This window comes from Colletotrichum graminicola, assembly GCF_000149035.1.
Source record: "Colletotrichum graminicola M1.001 genomic scaffold supercont1.15, whole genome shotgun sequence".
Taxonomy (NCBI): Eukaryota; Fungi; Ascomycota; class Sordariomycetes; order Glomerellales; family Glomerellaceae; genus Colletotrichum; species Colletotrichum graminicola.
The window spans coordinates 761,050-783,459 of record NW_007361019.1 but is presented as its reverse complement, the minus strand read 5'-3'; the positions used below and the strand labels follow the sequence as shown (position 1 = coordinate 783,459).

Sequence of the window (22,410 nt, the reverse complement as noted above, 5' to 3'; positions counted from 1 at the left end):
AATTTGCGGTCCGAACCTGCATCAAGAAATAGTTAATTCGTATACTATCACACCGGGGATGAAGCCTTCTGCCGTTGTCCAAGCCAATAACCTCGATTGATCCCCGACGACCAAGCATATCGAGAGGGGAGCCCGGTCATCGGCCAGCCAGAAGTTCCCCGAATCCTGGAATACGCAGAACCTCCGCTCAAGAATGATTACGCGCTAGAGACAATTGATATCACAATCACGTGGTGAGATTTATATCCCTCAGGCACCAGAGAAGTCCTTCAGCCGGGTTGGAAAACGTCATCCTCTGGAAAGATCGCGAAAACTGGAGTCTGCTGAGGAGGTTAAGGAATGCCATGCATTTGCTAGAGTCAAACGGGAAGGTCAGACACTCCATACGTCATATACAGCGACCGAAGGAAAAGGATTTCTCACCGCTCTCCTAGGGCATCATAGCCAGGGGCTTGTGTGGAGTTCGCTTCGTACTTTGGAATGCCGTTGTTACGTTATTATGCACCTGAGCGTTACGTATCACAAGGCAGTAAACTGCCAGCTTTACCCACCACCATTGTGAGTTTGTGATTTCCTCCAAAGCGATCTAACATTGGGGTTTTCAAAGTATTCCATGAATTCTAGATATGGTTCCAAGTAGCAAAAGCAAAATACTGAGCCTCCGACATGATATACATCCCGGGGGGGGTTCTTTTTCTTTTTTCTTCTTTGAGAGATATTCAGATTTGCTCTCATCCATTTAACATGTGCAATGTATTATCCCATAATTATTGGCAAGCTATCGGAACAATGATCTGTTCTGGGCGCCTATCTTACATCCCGGGTTGTTACTAGCACGCAATCATCGTGCCAACTGTCATAGGCCTTGGCGCTTACAGTCCAACGCCCAGACATGTTGGAGGCAAGATGCATAGCCCTTGGGTTTAAAAAGCGACGAAAGGTAGCGGTTGCAAATTTCGACCGATGCTTGTCAATCCTTTGACATCCGTCTTCTAGTTGCTGAGATGAAGACATCAATTTTCACCTTAGTATTGGCAACCCTCGCTGCAGGGTTCAACTTTGACAAGAGAAGCCCGGTGTCTTACAATGGATATCAGGTTCTCCGCGTCAAGACTCTTAGCCAACTGGCATCCGTGCAGAAGAAGCTAGCTTCGATTCCCCATGAACAATGGAATCACGATGTAGAAACACACATAGACATCGTCATCTCCCCCGACCAAGTCGAGAGCATTGAGGCGCTCGGACTCGACTTCCGCGTGTTGCACAAGGATCTCGGCGAGTCGATCAGCGCCGAGTCCCAGAGCAGCAGCACTTACAAGCGCGACATCAGTGACCTCTCGTGGTACAATTCTTACCACCCGTACGAGGACCATGTTCACTACTTCGCCGATCTCCACGATGCTTTTCCCAATAACTCCAAGCTGGTCTACTCCGGCCATTCGTTCGAGAATCGTTCCATCCATGGGATTCACCTTTTTGGCGATGGTGGTCCTGGGAGGCCTGCCGTGCTTTACCAGTAAGCTTCGTACCTGGCCTACTCAACTTGCGGATCTGGTGCTAAAATAATTGCAGCGGAACTGTGCACGCAAGAGAATGGATTTCAGCTCCGGTAAATACTCCAAAACAATCACCCGTTGACCAACACAAGCTAACTCACTCGTAGGTTGTCGAATACATCACTCTTCAGTTGATTAAGGCTCATCAGGACGCCAACGCTACGGACTCTATCCTAAACGAATATGACTTTCATATATTCCCTGTTGTGAACCCTGATGGTATGTCGCTGTTCGTCGATGGTCACTTAAACGTTCATGCTGACCTCATGAAGGTTTTGTTTACTCCCAAGAGGTCGACCGCCTCTGGCGCAAGACTCGCACCCCTCCACCTCTGAACCAGACCTGCTATGGCACCGACATCAATAGGAATTGGGAGTTCGGCTGGAATGCCAACCCCTTTGGCGCTTCCACCAACTCATGCGCGCAAGCTTACCGTGGCCAAAAGCCGTCCGACACCATTGAGAACCAAGGCCTCGACGCCTACGTCCGCAAGCTCCGCGACAGCAGCGGTATTAAGCTGTACATCGACTGGCACAGTTATGGCCAGTATATCCTCTCACCGTTTGGTTTCAACGAGACTTTGTACGCTCCCGAGCTCGGTAAGTGGACCAAGACCGCGTCTGTTCTCAGCGAGGTTATCCGCGATAGCTCCGAGAGACGCACAACCTTCACATTCGGACCCAGTGGGGCTACACTCTACACCACCACTGGCGCTGCGCCGGATCATGTTTATGCGATTGGCGGAGCCGACTTCTCGTACACCATTGAGCTTCCAGACACTGGTGACTACGGCTTCGTACTGCCTCCTGACCGCATTCTTGGGGTTGCTGAGGAACAGTGGGAGGGCCAGCAGGTTCTGTACTCACTTTTGGATGAGGAGTTCTTTGACGGAATAGGCGATGCATAGAGTGCTTGTAGCTTAGACGTATTATATTCACTGGCCGTAAATATCATTGAGAATTCATAATTCTGCGCAAACATAGAACGTATTCATAACTAGCTTCATCTACCCTGTATCATTTGGAAGACCTCGTCTGCTAAAGACGGCGGTCGATGTGTACTCTCCCCGGCCAATTCTTGTGGTCGTTGCAGTCAAGAGGCATTATTGTGCTTTTACTCTTGGATAGAAAGTTGTCAATGACTACAGTCTGTTCCCCCCATGCTTTTCCCCTTCCAGTAATAAGGTCTTCCTAAACAGGTCAAAATTTGCCCCTGAGAAGCGCTTGGTAGATGCTTTTGTCTTGGGATCATGGCCCATACATGACAGGGTTGCTAATCCATCTACCTGCAGTGTGTATATTGCTAGCCGCCATCCGAGTTGACACGGAACGGTGCTGATGCGTTGGGCGGGAAAATCAGCTTTCTTGACAATACGAAATCGTTCAACTCCAATGAGATGCCACTGAATTCCATCGCTGCTCGGGGATGAAAATTTCCCATCAGGCCAAAGTTCCATTGACTGTTATCCCTATGACGCGCGGCCTATTTGATATGCGACGTCGCCTGGCGATAGAGACTAGCTAACATATTACAAGCTTTTCGTGAATTTCGCACCTTTATACTATAGTTGGAAAGGGAGTTTTTCCATCATTCAATGCAATCGGCAGCTTTTACCACCCGGTAGCACAGAAACGAGGCTTGTCATAAAACAAGTGCCACCTTACTGCGTATCAACTGGTCAAGAACGAATACTTTGCGGTCGAACATGAATATCAGCCCGGCTTGCACTCCATGGCACATTTCTATGACGTCAAGGATGGCAGATCAGTTGAGTTTGTCTTGAATGCCGTGGCGTTGTTGAGGCTGGGTCGTTTTGGTAATCCTCGGTGCCGCGGGGTGAGCTAAGTCAGCAGCCACGGCCCGTCTAGCGGAACACAAATCCCGCGTAATTCCGGACCTGGTCTCCTAATTATAGCTCAACCCGTGAACTTCATGTAAATCTATCGTTCATACCTCATCGTAGTCGGCACCTCGATACATTTCTTGAAACCCGAAGAAAAAAAAGGCTTTGAGTTTCATTAAACGATAACTCGCGAGTACCCTCATCAGCTCCGAATCGCTCTACCCCAGACAACACTCACAATGGGCCAAAAGCTTCTTTACACAGGTGCCACTGGCTTTGTGTACGCTGACCACCCGTAGAAATCCATTCTGCAATAGAACTTTGCTGATAGATGATTTAGAGGCGGTAGCGTTCTGTCACGGCTTCTCAATAGCTCTTACTCAGAGATCAGGAACCTGGACATCACTGTACTAGTTCGAAAGCAAGAGCAAGCCAACCTACTGAAGCAGAAAGGGGTCGAAGCTATCGTTTTTGAAGGACTTGATGACTCCAATTTCTTGAGGAAGACAGCCAGCGAGTACGACTACGTCATTCATACCCCAACTGGCTTCCACGCCAGTTCGGCAGTGGCACTCATTGAGGGACTTGCGCAACGCAAGATACAGACCGGAAAGGACGTTCACTTTATCCATGTGTGTATCAAAAAAATCTCCCATAGGCTCCAAGATCATATCATGACAAAGAACAGACATCCGGAACTTCCAACCTTGCCGAAAGAGCCAGTAACAAGGAGATAGGAGAGGTTCACGAATGGTCTGACTTGGAGAACGTGTTCGAGTTTGAAGAGAAGAAAGAAAAGGAAGAAGCCTATGGCCAACGCACGACAGACATTGCCGTTGTGAAATTGGGAGAGAAGACAGGTGTCAGAACCTACATCATGATGCCTCCTACTGTATATGGCCGCGGGTCCGGACTGTTCAACCAGGGCTCTATGCAAATCCCCAGCATCATTCGCGGCGCCATCAAGGCCGGGGTTCCACAATACGTGGGTGACGGCAAGGCCCGCCTGGGCCATGTTCACGTAACGGATCTCGCTCTTCTATATGAGCTTGTCCTGAACAAGGTCTTGTCTGCGGAAAGAAGAAATTCCGTTTGGGCGTAGAGGGATTTATTTCTCTAATACGGGCAGTCACAACTGGCTAGATATTGCCGAACACGTCGGCAAAGCTGGTGTCGCTCTTGGAGCACTGCAATCGGCTGAGCCTAGGTCTGTCACATTGGAAGAGGCTGCCTCAAAATGGTTAAAGGCAACTCCACAAGTTGCCGAAATGAATTACGCGTCTAAGTAAGCTTATCTATCCCACGTCTTCTGCATTGTAAACAACTCAACACGTTTTGAAACTGACCCTTCTCAGTTCCGCTACGAAGCCTGTTCTCGCAACCAAACTCGGCTGGAAACCCAGAAAGACGGAAAATGACTGGGAGGAGTCGTTTGTTGAGGCATTCCAAATGGTATTGGACGAACAAAAATGACGTGATTGTTTCTCCGGACATAGTTATTTGGCAGCGAAATTCCATCCCCAATAATTAGTGTACTCTTATGCTCCGGCTGTAATCCTCATAATACTAGAAACACTCACTCTACCATAGTGACATTGAGAGGCGCTGCTCTGATGTGTTCATATAAGGGTCAACCTTTCCAAGTCAAACTCATAGCTTAGTTGACAACAGCCACGGCAATTGAGAAGGATGATCCCTTGGTTTACTGATATCATGACTCTGATGTCTGTCAGTCGGAATATCTGAACTGTTTCCCAATTCTCCCGTGGTCACCTCCCTAGCTAGAAAATATTTTTGGGTATTGGCAACCTTCAACCGGCATGGTGCTGTCCAATGTTGAACTCGCGTCCTGCCTACTTCAGGTATACCTTATCGGTGATAGTAGTACGACACGCACCAGCCGACCTTGCACGTTGTCGTATAGTACGTGCAGCTACCATCATTGTAATTCTCGGCCGAGCCCAAACTCGAGTTGCAGATCAAATCACAGCCGACTTGGCGGTTCTTTAGACGGCGAACATTGCCAAGCAGCAACATCAAGAGGAGAAACAGACTCACAGAATAAGGATGCCTTATCAAGGACAATAGCTTCAGTATCTACAGGATCTAGTAGGTCTTCAGTTGCCTCTACAGTTGAAGTCCTTTTGCCATTACGAGTGGAGTTTACTCTTAGACTGATACAAGCTACATCAAGGCGCTATATGTTGGTTTCCGATGTTGTCGTTTCTCCTCTCTGCCCTGAGCTGTAGAAGCCGAGCGAGGTTTAGTGCTGCACCCCAGGTTCCGAGTCGTACAAGACTCTGTGCGCCATGCATAAGGACCAAACGGCTCTCATCTCCGTTTCCAGCACCGTCATTATGCGAGGAGAGTGCGCGATCAAGAGCTTCTTTGAGTTCGGACTTGATGGCTGGCGCAACGTCGCGGAGAAAGAGGTGGACTTGAGCCTTGATAGTTTTGGGACTCGTCTTGATCACTGCCCACAGAAAGACGTGGCTGAGAAACACAGTAAATATGCTGTAAGGAGCTGCTGATCGCAACCCTTGGTCGCTCATGATCAACATGCAGTTTTCAGTTGCCTTCGCAAAAGCATGCAAAGACTCCGGTGGGGGTTTAATGGTCGTCTGGCCGTGGCTAGCATACCCGTGTGCGAAGAAGTATTGCAGCCGGCTCAATCCTTCCTGGACTGCATGGTCTCCACCTTTACCTAATGCATCTTGGATGTGGGATATCGAGGTATGGAGGTGGATATGCACTAGGCCGTGGAGTATCCGTGAAGCTCTCAAGAAGTATGAGTCCGGCCCCGAGGCCCTTCCGGTTTCCCTATACGCGTTGTATCGATGATACCAAATGTCGACTGACTCTGCAAGGAGAGACATGTGTCAATGGTGTTTCAGAATTCAAAACAGGAAAACTAGGGAGCCTACCAATTATATTCTCCCGGGTCTTCAGGCGCTCCATCCGGGAGGATGCTTTATTTACTCCCACGTAGCCATTTTGAGAGGATGTGTTGAAAGGGCTTTCGGAAGCATCAACAGGGTTCATTGACCAGTCATGCGACCAGTCATACGCTTGGCTGCCCAAGGAGTTTAGAACCAAAAGAAGAGTCCAGCGGCTGAATGCAGAGCTTCGCAGTGAAGATGGCGAAGTGCGCCGGCTACTTCCATCGGGCGTCAACAGCGCTTGGTAGGCCGTCGCGAACAATACGATTGATGGGCCCGGCGCGGCGTTGAGAAGGCGTGTCCACGTCTTCGCATCTGAAGCCGTCCAATGCTGTTCGTCGCTCGGGCATTCCCATCTGCAGACTTCGGCCAGTGACATCATGCCCCTCAAGTTCAAGATGACTGGAAACTGCATGTCAATCATGAACACGTACCAGCGCAAACGGTATTTGAACTCCAAGTCTATCCACCCCTCCCACTGGTCTTCGGTGACTTTCCCGTTACCGCCGAGGGACCTGGGCTTCAGCGGGGGAAGCCGTCTGACGTATGTCACCAAAGCCCCTCGCGAGGCCTCGGCTGCCTCGTACGCTCTTTTGTTTCCGCACCAAAGCCCCATGTAGACCAGCAGCGCATACGCGTACAGGATGTGAGGATCCCTGGTCAAGGTCTTATCTGATTCTATGCTTTGTTGAAGATTTTGTCGTGCTCGATCCAGCACCAGGATGGAAAAGCGTCGGGACTGTCGAATATGACTGTACGTAGCGCCGATTACTATCATGGCCACAATTAAGGGCGGAGGTAGCGAGTCTACGTTGAGAGTAGGCAAGTGTAAGACCGGGCTCTGCTCGTAAAACTCTTCGAAAAAGAGTCCAAGAAAAGCATTTGCGACGGCCAAGGACGGGAGAATAAAGTCACCCGAGTTTGGGATTCGAGGCTTCAAAAACTCATGTATGGAAGCCCAGACTGAGTCTCCCATGTCGAACTGATGTTTTTGGCGAAGCAAGAACGGATGCCTCTCGCTTATCGAAATATCTTGCGTCTGTTGGATCATCTTTGACGATGGGTCCCATCCAAAGGCCATCCCGTCTTCTTGGAATGGAACGTTCGGCGGCGATGAGACTCTGGGGCCGGCGTTCTCATGGCCAATGTTTCCTGTAGTCTCATGAGAAGCCATCGCCCCCTTGTGTGGCATGCTGACGGCAGTGTCCTGTCCATGGCCAGGTAGGCCGAGATCGTCTCCGAACCAAGCCCGCTGATCTGAGAACAATTGAGAGTCATCCTGAATAAGGAGCGGGTTGTCCATGTAAGTCTTTTCCCTCATAGCGTCGTAGAACTCGGGAGTGAACCACTGCCGGGTATCGAGCCAGAGATTGTCCGCACATGACTGGAAGAAGGTAGAAAAGTCGACATCTACATCCAAGATAGCCGGAAGAGCAGCTATCGTGCTGTGGTGTTGATTTGCAGCTGTTGAATTTGTGCCGGAAGCTGGCCCTCCATTGTGAGAATACGTCGGATATTGAGCATAATTCGTTGGAGGGCCCCATGTAACCGTAGATGTAGTTGAGGTCGTGGGTACAGAGCTTGAACCCAAGCTGGCTGGATCTGCAATCTTGTCCGGCAAGCCTTGCGACGACGAACCAGGATCCTCGAGGACGAAACAGAACTCTCTCGCGTGGCTCTCCTCTAGATTCTGCCCGTCCGGGGTGCCTTTGTGATGGACACGCCGGTGCTTCTTGAGTATATCGCTACGCGAAAACTCTTTCTGGCAGATTGCGCAGCGATGAGGCAGTCTGCTCTGGTCTAGCAATTCAAGCTCACTCGCATCATCAGCTTGGGGGGGGGTCTTCTTTTGGTTATCGGCAGTTGGTGGAACCCACGAGTCTTCTGGTGACGCTTCAGGTTCTCGATACGATTGAACGAGCGAGAACAAGTACTGCAGGTGTGGAGACTCTGACTAGTCTCGTTTTCTGGAACCATCCCGACAACGGCGATCTTGCACGACGCAGTTGTTAACAGAGGGAACAGCGAATTGAAGAGGTGGACGGAGCAGCCAACAACGTACAATGAAATTGGGGGTGGGGAGAAGTCTGTCCCCTTTTAATCGTTTCGTCCACCTCATGTCACAACCCTTGGTGGACACCTGTTCCAAACAAGACTAGCTCGGCTGCAGGTAACCCTCGATTTCCGAAACAGTGTTGCACACGGGCATTTTCATCCTTGGCAACGGGCCAACGGCCAGCCGCTAGGTAATACTGTTAAGTAAGCTACGGACGGTCGATGCGTCGGCGGGATTCCAATCTTCGTAGGTGCTTAAGCGCATAGAAATGGTCTGATCAATGTGAAAGTATCTTCCTGCAAGACGGTTGATGGTTTAAACTGTGAAGAAAGTACCATTGAAACTTGGGTCAGTCTGAAGACTCGCTTTTTCTTGGACTCTGGGTCTGTCTAATCAACTAACAATGTATTGAAGGCGACGGATGGGACTTTATATTATGTCTTCTTCAATGCCATGATTGTTACCATAGCGTTTCCGTGACCATCGCTACAAACCCTCAGGTCCACAATTGCGCAAGGGGCACAAAGATCCCCAAACTCAATTTGATATCTGCTAATTCTTCCATCGTCCTCAGCAAAGATTGACTTTAGATCTCTCCGATCCTCCGAAAATTCGAATCAATGATGTCAACCTTCCCGACACTTGCACGGTGACCAAATGAGAAAAGACGCCGTTATTGGATGTCGAAGCAGAAGAACCTCGTGCGTAGCAGGGCCTTGTACATCCAGCCAGGGATATCGGTACCTAATTAGTCAACCCACGGGCTGATAACTCACAACGACTAGATCAGTGTGTTTACGAACACGTGCTTCGATAACGTCTCATCATCGAGATACAGGACCGAGAGGCTGCAAGCATTACGGATATTCAAGGCCAACCAGTCCTTGGCGGCTCAAGCACCAACACCGTGCGGTTGCATTGGCTTTGGTGGCCATGAGGGATGGCCGTCTCAACGGTGAGCTAGCTCTACGGTTCTCGCTCCACACAGTTTACGTAGGCTTGTGTGAAAGGAGAAGAGCTTGTCACTTACCTTAGGGTTTATGGTCGATCGAGGCTCCTCTGCGCCATTGTGACGATGTGCTCTTGAAGAATGGCGTTGTGGTGAAACACCTCGACAAACCCAGATGCCTGGTTTAGCCAAAGCTGGTCTCTTAAGTTGTCTGTGCCCACAAATGTAAGGCCTGCAGCTTTCTACAAGTTGATTGCCGTTAACTGATTTCTGATATCCTTCCCAGCCCCACTCTTCTCATTGAGTGTAGGAGGATGGTTCCGAATTTTGAACAAAGCAGAACAAAACTGTGAGCAATACTCAGTGTGTCGCCATTCTGTCGGATTATAACCCCGAGTCAAGCATATCAACGGATTGGTTTTCTGCTGAACACCGTATGATCGTCATGACTCTTGTGGCGAGGTTGATAGCGTAGTGCTAGTCACTATTAAGAGGTCGAACACAATCCTTCAAGCTAGAGAAGCGTTCTGTTACAAGACTGTGCGGGGTAAGAGTTGGATTTTCTTCAGCAATTTAACAATGCTGAAAAGCTCTCGGTAGGATTTGGCGTTACATAATTCTCTTCCATAAAATTAGGAGCATATAATGAATACAACGGCTGTAAAATCGGAGGAAGGACTCAATTCAATTCAATTGTTTTCATGGGCAGGGTATAAAAGGAAAAGGCTGGCCGGAATTGCAACCATGACACAGTGGCTATTGCCATGAGAGCCAGGTCAGCTCTTGCTTCTCGGCATCTTTGTCCAAAACAGCAATCGGAAGGGTCACAATGTCAAAGCTCATTTCGAGAGGCGTGAGTGAGGTTGTTTGATGTGAACGAGCAGCGAGAAACTTAAATGGTGGGGAGATTGCGCACGCTCTTCATATCTGCATCGGATGATACATGCATACTAATATGCTTATGCTGTACTACCCCAATACTGTTCTTAAACGGTCTTACTGGCTAACTATCATTCATCTGTGACAGAGGTTGGCGTGTAGTAGGAACAAGCGATGAAAAGCTAGAGTTCGCCTAGTCGAAAAATGGTCCACCGCGTTGTTGTGGTGCGCCATCTGCCTTGTCACTAATCCCCGCCAGACACGATAGGCATGCACCTGCAGAGCTTACCCGTCGGTTATGTGATAGTCGTTTTCTTCCAAAACTTCTGGCGTGGAAAAACCGAAATTCTTCGATCAATATAATACGTTGTGTTGGGGGACCGCGACAGCTCCTCTGACTATGCCCTGGACGCCAAAGGCAATGCACCAAACTCTGACGAATCGTCCATGTCATCGGAGCCATGCTTGCAGTCTCACCCAAACGTTAGCCGAGAGTCGATAGGCAAGCCAGCTATTTGGCGTTCGGATGAGTATCTCGTCTTTCTCTGCCCAACGCCTGCGAATGCTCTGTATGTTGACATAGTATCGCCAACTTCCAAGGGTACTTCTACGAATAACGGGTTCTGTTGGTTTCACCAGGGTGGTGATACGGTTAACCGTACGTATCAATAGGCAGGTGACGAATAATAGGGGTAAATACCGGTTCTGAATTATGCGTAAAGAAGGAAAACTATTGTGGGATTACGCGGCGAATTCACCGCGTAATATCCCTGTGGATCTAGTGGATCTACGGCGAATTAGCTGTAGTTATTCTAACTAATTAGCGTTAATCTATATTGCTAATATCTAGGTAATAGTTAATATTATAACACTAGTAACCTTCTAAAGTGCTATAAATTATCCTATTTTCTAGTTATCTATAAAGGGCCTAAAAACGTAATAAAAACAAAAGGCTAAAAAGTATTTAATACTTTTTATATATATAACTTATTATATATATAAAACCTATCTATTTATCTATATCTCTAATTAACTACTATTAATTAACTACTCTAGTGCTTTATTAGGTAATACCTTTATAAATCTATCTACTAGGTTATCCTCTCTTTATATCTATTAGATTTTATAAATCTTATGTTACTTATATAACTAGTAAAGCGCTATAATATTAATTATAAGTTACTTCTCCTTAGTAGTATTAAGCTTTATAAGGCACTTATAAAAAGAGTATAAGTTAGTATAAAGGATTATTAGGATTTATAGTAACTTAAGGTAGTTAGTAATTATTATAAGTGTAGTGCTAATTATATAGGTAATATTAGTGCTAGTAACTATACTATAGACTTTAGAGGCTAGTACGCTATATATAACTTTTTTATATTTTATTAAGCTAAAGTAGATAATATTACTAGTAAGTATAAATTTCTTATTATTAGTAGTAGGTTATATAACGTTACTTTTATTAGTAAGTATAATAATAAAGCTAAGTTATAATATAAAATTATAGTTATTTATAAATAAGCTATTAATAAAGATAAAAAGCTTTATAGTTATAAGGTTAATTAGCTAAAAAAGTAGGCTATAGTTAAGATAACTTATTTACTACTTAATCTAGTAGTTAAGAGCCTTAATCTCCTCCTCTATAGGCTCTTAGTGTTATATAGTAACTAAATAGTTAAAGTAAGCCTTAGGTTAGTATATTAATATAATATATACCCTATAGGCCTTTTACTAGATAAAATCTTACTTAGTAGTAAGTAAATTTATATTAACAGGCTAAAGCTTTTTGCCTTAATCTTTTTAGTAAAAACTTATTTTACTATTATAGCTAAGGGAAAGCATACTGCTATTAAAGGTAATAAAATTATTAATAGTTAATAGTTACTTAGGCTTTATAGTAAAAGTTACCTTCTTAAGCTTCTTCTCCTTATAAGTAGAGAATTTATTATCTATAAGGCTAATTATATTATCTATCTATATACTAATAAGGCTAAAATCTTTATTATTAGGTAATAAAATAAGTAGGTAGGGGTTAAAGGTTAATAAATCTATCTAGAGATTCTTTTTATAATAGTAGTTATATATAGCCTACTAGTAAGTGCCTGCCTTAGTAATACTATAAAGCGGCTTTATTACCTTTATAATAAAGTTACTAAGGTAAAGATTAGTTACTAGGCTATTTATTAGATTATAGGTAACTATATAAGAATTATTTTCTTACTATTATTAGTATAACCTTAGATAACTAACTATAATTTCTTATATAGTTACTTATTTTTTTTTTAACCTTATATACTATATATAACTTAAAAATCTATATGTTACTATACGTTTTCTTATTATAAGTAATAATATAAAATACACTATAGTTAATAAAGGCTTTTACCTCTACCTTATTAGATTCTTTAAAGGGCTTACTAGGCGTAGTAATAATGCTTTTTTTATATAATTTAATAGTAAGTATATAGTTAGCTTCCTCCTTTATAGTAAGGTATATGTTAGAGATATTAATAGTAAGGTGTATCTTATAAAAAAAGGTAGTAATTATGTTCTTTTATAGGTAGCTATAGCCTTATTATAAGGGCAGCCTGTTATTAATAATAATAGTATTATATACTTCCTCTATAGATTTACTAGTTATTATAGGTTCTTCTTTTTATGCTTATATAGGATTATTACCTCTTTTAGCTGTTATAGGTAGTAGCGCTAATTAGTCTTCTTTTTACGCTATATAGTATAGCTTTACTATAGTAATATAAAAATTATATAGGCTGTAAGGTAATTTAATAGTATAGGTAGTACTATTATTAGTAAGTAAGTAAAATAGGCCTTACTAGCTGTCTTTTTTATACTATATATAGATAAGTAATTAAAGGGGTAACACTATAGTATTTATTATATTTAGGCTGTTATATATTACTAGCGTATTATACACTTATCTCTTTATATAGATTTACTATACTATATTTATAGCCTTTTTTACTACTTTAGTGTGCTATATAGTAGAAGGGGTAGGTAGTAAATTTTCTATAATATAGAGGTATACCTTAAAAATAAGTAGAGTTAGTATAAGGCTATTAGGGCTAGTAGTATTATTAATAGCTTTAATAGCTAGTTAAAAGGCAACTTTAGGCTTATAATTACTATCTATATAGATAATTTTATACGTGTAGTAAAAGGTAGTATAGTATTACTTAACCTTACTAATAAATTAATAGGCCTTAATAGGCACTTTATTAACCTTAATAAATAACGTATAGGTAGCGTGTTTAAATTTAGCTATATAAAAATTTAGGCTAGTGTTAGTAGTAATCTAATTAGGTAGCCTAAGATATATGTTAATTTAGTATATTTATAGTGCCTCCTATATATACTTTATAGTAACTAAACGTAAGAATCTTACTATATTAAACGTAGTAGCTAAGTTAACTATATAAAGTATAGGCTTATTACTATCTATATATATTATATTAATAAAGATTTTATAGTTAAATTTATAGTTATTATATAGTATAAATTTAAAGCAGCTAGGCGCCTTTATATTAAGTTAGTAGTAATAGTAGTACTTATTAATCTCTTTAAGTGTAGTAAAGGAGGTAGATTTACCTACTTGTTTAAGTAACTTATAAAGGCGATTTACTAATAGGTAGCTAAATCTATAGTAAATCTAGTGTAATTTGCTATTAGTTAAGTGTTACTTTATAATAACGCTCTTAGGCAGCTCTAAAAGTATCTATATATAGCCTTATTTTTAGGTAATAGGTATAATAATCTTATCCTTAATAAGCTAGTTAGTAAGGTTATTAAATTTTATACTATAGTAATCTATATCTTATAGGTAAAAAAGAAATAGCGTATTACTTATTATTATATAGAAAACAAGCTTACTAATTAGTGTAGGTATATAGATTACCTTAAGGGATTTATAGTAATCCCTACTGCTAAAGTAAATTATTACTTTACTAGTGTAGGTAGTATCTAGTAAGATCTCCTTACTAAGGTGTTTTTTTATAAAGGTATAGGTGGTGTGCCACGCCTGTCAATAGACTATTCTGGCATTGCCAAAAGATCAATCAGTTCAGGCACTAAGTGCCTGAAATGCACCACACATAGCCTTATAAAGGGTAACCAGGCCAACCCCTTACAATTGCCCCCCTTCTAATGCAACACGTCCCAAGTCGCTTCAGGCCTACGTGCACTAGCGCCAGTAACCGTGCGCTAGAGCATAAGGTCATGTTAACCCCAAAGGCCCTAGGCGCCTGGCACCTGGCGACAGCTGGGGGACCCCCGGCTGGCGCTAGGCTTACCTATCGCACATCAGTCCCTCTAAGCCTAACGTAAGCTGCCCCTCATTCATGCCTAGCTAACTAATCCACTGATTAATAACCTTCCAGCCCCTTAAGGCCTACACTAAAGAGAGTCTTAACAGGCGGGATTCAAACCCAGCCCCTGTTAACAGCCAGAAGACCCACTTAGTGCCTAAATAATTATAAAGGTATAGGTGGTGTGCCACGCCTGTCAATAGACTATTCTGGTAGTACTAAAAGATTAATTAGTTTAGGCACTAAGTGCCTAAAATACACTACACATAGCCTTATAAAGGGTAACCAGGCTAACCCCTTATATTTTTAAAGGTAAAGTACTACTACTAGCTAGCTATAGATATTTTAGCTACGCCTGTGTTAGGCATAATGCCTTAAAAGGTAGACGTAAAGTAGTAGTTATTAAATATAAAGATATTACTACTTTTTATAGTTATGTTAGGTAATTCTTCTTTATATAGATTTTTATAAGTAATAGTATAAAATATTACTTAGTTCTATAACTTCTTATAGGTTAATAGGCTATTAATTAACTACTTACTAAAGTATATAGTTATAGTAAAAAATATAGTAGATTTATAGTTTTTACTATTTAATAGGTAAATCTTATTATCTTTACTTACTTCTTTAAGATAACTTAGCTTATTACCTTTATAATTAATAAGAAAGTAACTAAAGGTAGTCTATAAAGCCTATATAAAGTAGGTGCTTTTATACTACAAAAAAGAGGCTTATTATTCCTCTTTTATATACTTAGTTAACTAATAGCTTAATTTACTATAAATAAAGCACTTTTTAGATAGATTACTATTAGGTAGTGCTTTACTACTAGCTAACTATAAAAGGCCTTATAAATAGCCTTACTATCTCTAGGGGTCTGTCTTATAGTTATACTAGCTATTATACTTATAGTTAACTTAGTATTAGTTATTACTATAATTATTATTAGTAAAGTATTATAACTATAGCTTATAGTAAAGAAGTAAATTTACTATACTACTATATAATTACATATAAAGGCTACTAAAGGTAGTAAGTAGATTAAGGATAGTAATAAAGTATTTAGGCATACTATAGTAGTAAGTAAGTAATTACTTATAATAATCTTTATTATATAAAGTGCTATTATAAGTAGTTACTTATACTAACTAGGTAATTTATATAATAAGTGTCTTAAGTACTTTAAGCTTACTTTTACTAGCGTTTTCTCTAGTAATTAAATTAAAAGAGGTATAGTAAAGCTTAGCTAGGCGTAAAAGGTGTACTTTATTACCTTTAAAGCGTTATTTAAGCTTTACTATTATTACGTTAAAATTATTAGAATAACTAAGTAATAAGGTAGTATAATACTTATATAGCTTCCCTTTAAGTATTACTATTACTACTATACTATAGTAGTTTTATAGTATACCTATATAAACATAAAGGTTATAAAAAAACAGTAACTTTAAGTTAATAGTTTTATATAGGCTACTACTATATATTAAACCTAGATTATTTATATAAAACTTTATTAAGTCTGTTAATTACCTTAGCGTTAGGCTGTTTTACCTACTTACTATTATAGCTATTATAGTAGGTATTACTAATAGTAAAAAACGTAGTTAGACTTAGGCTTTATAGATTTCTACTGTTATCTAGGGTTTCTATAGTAATAAGGCTAGAGGAGGTATAAATAATAAATTATTATAAGAGGTTACTTAGGTAATTAGTAGTAATTTATAGGCTATAGCTTATTTAGCTGCTTTTACTATAGTAATAGCCTTAATAGGTAACACTACTATACTAGTAATCTTTTTATAGAAATTATTATCTACTAAGCGCTTTCTAAATCCTCTAACTTTTTATATAGTAGTCTTAATTATCTTTTTATTCTAAATAATAGTTTTATTATCTTAAATAGCTTAGTAAAAATATATTATAATTATAAAGTTTTTTACTTAATTAATTTACACTTTATAGCTTATAAGGCACTTATATAGCCTCTTAAGTATTTTATATAGCAGGAGGGTAAAATCCTTAGTTTACTAATCTTTAAAGTTAACTTATACCTTAGTGTAAAAGATACTATATAAATAGTTATTTACTTTATACTTAGTAATATAATATACTACTATAGTAGTAAGGCTATTATATTACTAGGCCTTAGTAAGATCCTTTAGTATATCTATAATATAATTTCTCCCCTAAAGATTAAGAATAATATACTTCCTAAAGTTACTTAGTATAAAGTATAAGTTACTTATTATAGCTACTAGCCTTATAGCGTTATATAGTATTATATACTTATTATAAATTATTATAGGTTACTTAGTTAATTTACTTTCTTATATATTACTTATTATCTCTTTATGCTTACTTATCTTAGTTACTTACTTATAATTACCTTCTGTTAGCCTAACTACCTCTTAGTTATAGGCGTTTCCCTTAACTGTTATTAAAGGGCGTATATATCTATTAGAGAATTTACTGCTAGTAGTATAGGTAATTATAAAGACTTAAGGTTAAATAAAAACTTAAAAAAGGGAAGGCTTATAGTAAGCTTATAGGTAATAAAGGCTATTATATAGGTAATATAAAATAATTTAGAGAAAAGTAAAAAAAAAATATATAAAAAAAAGAAAGTTAGTAAGCTTTATAGGCTTATAATAAAAAGAAAGTAAAAGGTAAATAATTACTAATTAATAGTAGGTTAGTACGTAAAGTAAGGTGTTTTTTATAGTTAGATAAAGGACTTCTTATATAGTAATAAAGTTAATTTACTTATATAAATAATATAAATTTACGCCACTCTTACTATATTAAGGGGATATAACTACTAAGTAATATAAATTAACCTATAAGAGGCGTATAGTATAATCTTACTATAAGGGTATTTATAGATAGGATTCTTAGTAACTAATTAAGGCTACTATAAATAATTAATAGAAAAATTACCTCTTCTTATATTACCTTACTAATCTATAGTAGCTTATAGTAGTAGTTACTATAAAGTTAACTACTAATTAGTGTTAGTTTTACTAGGGTAGTAATATAGTTAACTATACGTATTAATAGGCAGGTGACAAATAATAGGGGTAAATACTAGTTCTAAATTATACGTAAAGAAGGAAAACTATTGTAGGATTACGCGGCGAATTCACTGCGTAATATCCCTGTGGATCCGGTGGATCCACAGCAAATTAGCCGTAGTTATTCCGACCGATCGGCGTTAATCCATATCGCCGATATCCAGGCGATGGTCAACATCGCAACAGGTTCTTCAAAACTTCCGTTCTTTGCTTTCGAAATGCGGACGTTTCTAGTTTATGCCGCAAGCTTTGGCTGGAAAGCAAACCGGTAACAATTTGATTAATTTTTGGTGATTCATGATAAAACCCGACTAAAACACTCACGGGAGAGATATCGCTCGGTCTCCCCTGATCTAATGCAAACTTCAAAGGCTCCTGACGCGTGCTTATACACCAATTAGGCTACATATAATGGTCACAAAAGGGGGCGTATTATGTCATCAGTTAGGCATCATCAAGGGTTTCTATGCGAGGCCCTTAATAGCGCTCACCGTTACTAAACACATCTCCAATCTCATCCTTGCTCTCTGATCAGATCATCAACAAAACTGCATGATCTGAAGAAAATGGAAGCCCATAGCATCATCTCCCTCACTTGGTGGCGGATCAACTAATTTGGACCACCCGAGAGCCGAATCAAGGTAAATCTTGTTAATCAAATCCCAGTGGTTGCCATGCAACGTCGAATTCCCAGATGGCAACAACGCTAGAATCACCAGTTACGTCAACAATCTTCACCCCGGAGACCATGCTGGCGTGTATTCTCTGCTCGAAAATGCCATTACACAAGCGATGCCACTCTGGAGGCTGGTATATGACAATGTGTATGGAAGCGATAACCACCTTTCACTGCGCATAGAGTGTTCAGACCCTGGCAGGAAATACCCAAGTACCCCCCCGCCTTGGGACCCTCTCGGGCTCCGAGATGATTATTCCAGCGGTTTAATTGATATGGTTGAGTGGGAGAGTCGCACACACCAGTGGTTGAAGACCCAACAAGTCGTTGACAGGCCTGAGCCGAGTTTCGGCCCTGAATCTGACAGGAGAGGCTATGGCTGGGAATCCAGCTGGCAGAGGACGCCCAATATATCAACAGGTAAAAGTGGAGTCATTGGGGATTCGAATAGCATTCAGGTTATCGTCAAGCTGAGCGCGCTCTACCTGACCCCGGAAAGCCCAATCTGCAGCACGGAAGATGAGTGGGCATTGGACGGTGTTCCAAACGAACACATTTGCGCCACCGCCATCTATGTGTTTGATGACAACAACGTGACCGACACGAGGATATCTTTCCGATCCAGGTTCGATGGCCTGGAGTTAGAGCAAGAGTGCTTGTTCGACCCCGACGACACTCGACCTATAGAAGAGGTTTTTGGCTTTACGCACAGATCCCAGCGTTCAAGATAATTGGATCAGTCACCTTGCGAGAGGGATTCACGCTCGTCTATCCCAACGTCTTGCAGCATAGGTGGTCTTCCACTCAGCTCAAGGACGCAACCAAGCCAGGCCACCGGAAATTCCTCACACTATATCTGGTCGATCCTCGAGTGAAGATGCTGTCTTCGGCGAACGTGCCGCCTTAGCAGGCGGACTGGTGGGTTCGAACATTCTCGAATGAGGTAGGGCAGTTCGATGGGCTGCCAAAGGAGGTTGTCGACATGGCTTTGAACGAAATAGTAGAGTGCCCCTTTTCGATGAAGGAAGCCATTGGCTTGAAACTTAAGGCGATGAGGGAGAGGAGGCGCGTGGACAGACAGATAATTGGGGCGTTGAGGTCATGCCGAGTGTGGCTTTCTTGGGATACAGTATCCGAGGATTCTGAGGGGGCGCTTGACAGTGAGAGTGAGACTTCCGTTAATGATGGTCAACCAAACAAGGCGGTCATGACTGGGACTGTATATGTTACTGTTTAGTTTGTGAAGCATTCTCAAAGGGCTGTAATCTATAATGAACACAATCGACTTAGTCTATGGCTTTCCTTCTACATGGGACAGATCACGGCATAATATCAATCGCTTCGCCCCAGTTAAGCCCCCAGTGCCTTTGATGTCTGCTCCCCTAAACATTCACCATCTCCCCAATGATTTGATTGCCGCTTGCTTTCTTCGCAGGAAGTATATACTGGTTTTGGATCAAAGCTGGGAAGTCATCGTCGCCGTATTCCTGTTCCAACGCGACCTCGGGACGACAGTCACAATTTCTTTCGAGAAATGATTGAAACAGCGATGGAGCTGCAACTGGGGGAGACACTAGAAACCTAGACCCAACAACACCCAACACCTACCAGACCCGACGACACACACAAACACCCTCCCTGCCTGCCGTCGGACTTGATGCGTTCGTCGCTTGATCCTGAACTGGAAGAACGGCTTCGCGAACATTACACGGTGGGCTGGGTGTGTGCTTCACCCAAAGAACAAACGGTAGGCGGTCACTTTGAGGGGACGGGTGTCCTCAACAACCCCCCCTGGGGTTATCCTAAGGGCGCTGGCTAAGCTGCATGAAATGGAAGGACCCAACATTACTGGGTTTCTGGAAAATCTGCGTCTGAAATGGCCGACGCTGGGCCCCAAGTACCTCCGGTAACACTTTGTCGATATGAGATGTGGAGACGATGTCTTTACAAGCAGTCAAGACGGCTGGACGCCGTTGTGGCTCGCCCTGGGATATAAGAGCAACATGGCTACTGCCGAGCTCCTGATCGAGAGAGGGGCACAATTTGATTTGGAAGATGGGCTTGGGCAAACGCCATTGATGCACGCTTTGCATTCAGGAAACGACGCTGACGTCAGGCTGCTGCTGGGGATGGGGGCTTTGAGGCAAATGCTATACGACTTAAGGGAAGCGACTCAAGAAGATTAACCAAATATCGCTACAACTTTGATCAGTTTGATACACCGGACTCATCGCTGGGGACCGATGTGTACGTTACACCGCTTCCCTACTATCCCGGTCTAAGGTTGTTGAATGTCGCCCAACAATGCGACAGGCCGCTTACCTGAGGGGGGGGGGAGACTGGCGCTACCATGAGCCGCCGTTAAACTGTATGCTACAAGATACAGTCTGTATGCGCATAACCATTACCATGACGTCTGGGTGGACGTGAAAGTTGTCACATGGGGGTTGAAACCCGGTAGAGAAGTGGGATCCTTTTGTGTGATCATCGCATAGAATTCATCACTATGGAAAGCTTAGAAGCGGCGATGAAAAAGCGCTGGCCTGGCGTGCTTCAAAGCTCATCAGACAGAGTTCAATGATTACACATCATGCAATCGACTCAAAAGGTCGGGCTCTTTCAAAACGTCGTCGGCGCTGACGCCCATGTATGTTGTGACCGTCGTTCATAGTTACTAAAGAGCCTTGATGGACAGCACTGGTTCGAGCCTTCGTCGTGTAATGATGCAGACGAATTCGCAAGTGTCTGGCCCAACCCTGAAGTCGGGGGTTGTTTGCATCATTCATCGAAATGGTTTCATGATCGGAATATTTCAACTCAGCTGGGAGCCCCTTCCAACTTTGACTCGGGCTTGTCCTCCGACACCTTCTCAGAGAACTCCTCGGCAGGCTTTTCGGTGGGCTTCTCGTCGGGCTTTTGGGAAACGACTGTTGACGCATCTTTGGCAGACTCATCTTCCGAACGTGTTGAAGACTCCGTCTTCGCCCGCCAATAGAGACATGTGCTGGAGAATGTGGTGTAGGTCCCATCTTGGGGAAAGGGGAAATGCTTGTGAGAGTCGTGCATGTCGCTCATGCACTTGAAGTCGCCCTCCTTCATAGTCGCAAACCTTGCTCTGTGTTAGGACTTCTCATCCAGCAGTCAGAAGCGGGGGAGACATACTCATCCCACACATCCCAGCCCGTGCCGACAAACATGGCAGGCGACGCCTTCTCCAACGCCGCTTCGTATATGGGCCGATACATATGCACGGCAAATACCAGCGTGTCTTGGTCCACGGCCTCGAAGGCGGCGGGCGACTTGACGACTTTGTGGCCCAGATTTGTGAGGAACTCGGTGTCATTGGGCGTGAAGCGGGGCTCCTGGAAAGAGCACGGAATGGACTCTTTGTACAACGCGGCTGAGCATTCGGTCAGCTGGGGCGCGGCAATAAAAGTAAATCGACGTTGCGATAAGATCTAAACATACACAGGACCTCCACGATGGTCAGGAACCCATCGAGCTGAATATAGCTCCGCCTCTTGGCGTCCCAGCCGCCGTCCTCCGGGTCGAACGTGCCAACGCCGAGACAAACGGCCTTACGCACCGTCCGGTGCGCCTCGGCGTTCGCCTCCACCAGCTTTTTGAGCTCCGCGTGGCACGGGGTGTCGCGCCAGCGGGTTTTGAAGACCTCGTACTCGGCCGTGATATCGGCGACGGACTTGAGGGCGCGGGGTTCATCGGCTAGCTTCGAGAGGGCCGACCCGGGGATCTTGGGTGGTGACCGAGGGGCGTTCCGCCGGAAGCGCGACTTTGGTTTGACGTGGATCCATTCTTCCTGCTTTGGCTCCTGGCTCTCGGGCTGTTCGGCCGCGGCCATGGCTGGCATGAACTCGATTTGGAGACGTGGTGCAGGTGGTGGGATGTGGCTTTGGTGGGATGAACTTTTGGGCCGGCAGAATTCGGCCACCGCCTGCTTGGTGGGGTGATGGTCAAAACAGAAGGCGGTGAGAGGGAGACGGCAGACAAGATTACATAATGCTTCAGGTCTCACTGTCGAGACAGGAAGAAGGAGGGTTACACGCCTAAAATCTGATGGCAGGTAAGGTGCACGTACAGCGGTAGCTTCGCTCCTTCCGC

General features: G+C 43.0%; 5 protein-coding genes across 5 annotated transcripts; 3 read left to right on the top strand and 2 right to left on the bottom strand.

Annotated features, from left to right (window-relative positions):
• Positions 1 to 1,004: 1,004 nt before the first annotated feature.
• On the top strand, positions 1,005 to 2,463 carry GLRG_04797 (zinc carboxypeptidase; the record flags this gene model as incomplete). The annotated part of the gene is made up of 4 exons (XM_008095482.1): positions 1,005 to 1,516; positions 1,573 to 1,609; positions 1,664 to 1,775; positions 1,829 to 2,463. The coding sequence occupies 4 exons, from the start codon at positions 1,005 to 1,007 to the stop codon at positions 2,461 to 2,463; spliced, it is 1,296 nt and encodes a 431-aa protein (XP_008093673.1).
• Positions 2,464 to 3,638: 1,175 nt separating this feature from the next.
• Positions 3,639 to 4,872, top strand: GLRG_04796 (NAD dependent epimerase/dehydratase; the record flags this gene model as incomplete). Its single annotated transcript, XM_008095481.1, has 5 exons — positions 3,639 to 3,679; positions 3,740 to 4,031; positions 4,088 to 4,467; positions 4,529 to 4,684; positions 4,755 to 4,872. The coding sequence occupies 5 exons, from the start codon at positions 3,639 to 3,641 to the stop codon at positions 4,870 to 4,872; spliced, it is 987 nt and encodes a 328-aa protein (XP_008093672.1).
• A 716-nt stretch (positions 4,873 to 5,588) lies between these two features.
• On the bottom strand, positions 5,589 to 8,457 carry GLRG_04795 (uncharacterized protein; the record flags this gene model as incomplete). The annotated part of the gene is made up of 4 exons (XM_008095480.1): positions 5,589 to 6,259; positions 6,324 to 8,138; positions 8,216 to 8,330; positions 8,401 to 8,457. The coding sequence occupies 4 exons, from the start codon at positions 8,455 to 8,457 to the stop codon at positions 5,589 to 5,591; spliced, it is 2,658 nt and encodes an 885-aa protein (XP_008093671.1).
• A 9,950-nt stretch (positions 8,458 to 18,407) lies between these two features.
• On the top strand, positions 18,408 to 19,022 carry GLRG_04794 (uncharacterized protein; the record flags this gene model as incomplete). Its single annotated transcript, XM_008095479.1, has 1 exon — positions 18,408 to 19,022. One exon carries the CDS (start codon positions 18,408 to 18,410, stop codon positions 19,020 to 19,022), a length of 615 nt encoding a protein of 204 aa, XP_008093670.1.
• A 2,086-nt stretch (positions 19,023 to 21,108) lies between these two features.
• Positions 21,109 to 22,159, bottom strand: GLRG_04793 (uncharacterized protein; the record flags this gene model as incomplete). The annotated part of the gene is made up of 3 exons (XM_008095478.1): positions 21,109 to 21,400; positions 21,454 to 21,691; positions 21,760 to 22,159. The coding sequence occupies 3 exons, from the start codon at positions 22,157 to 22,159 to the stop codon at positions 21,109 to 21,111; spliced, it is 930 nt and encodes a 309-aa protein (XP_008093669.1).
• Between the last annotated feature and the right edge of the window lie 251 nt (positions 22,160 to 22,410).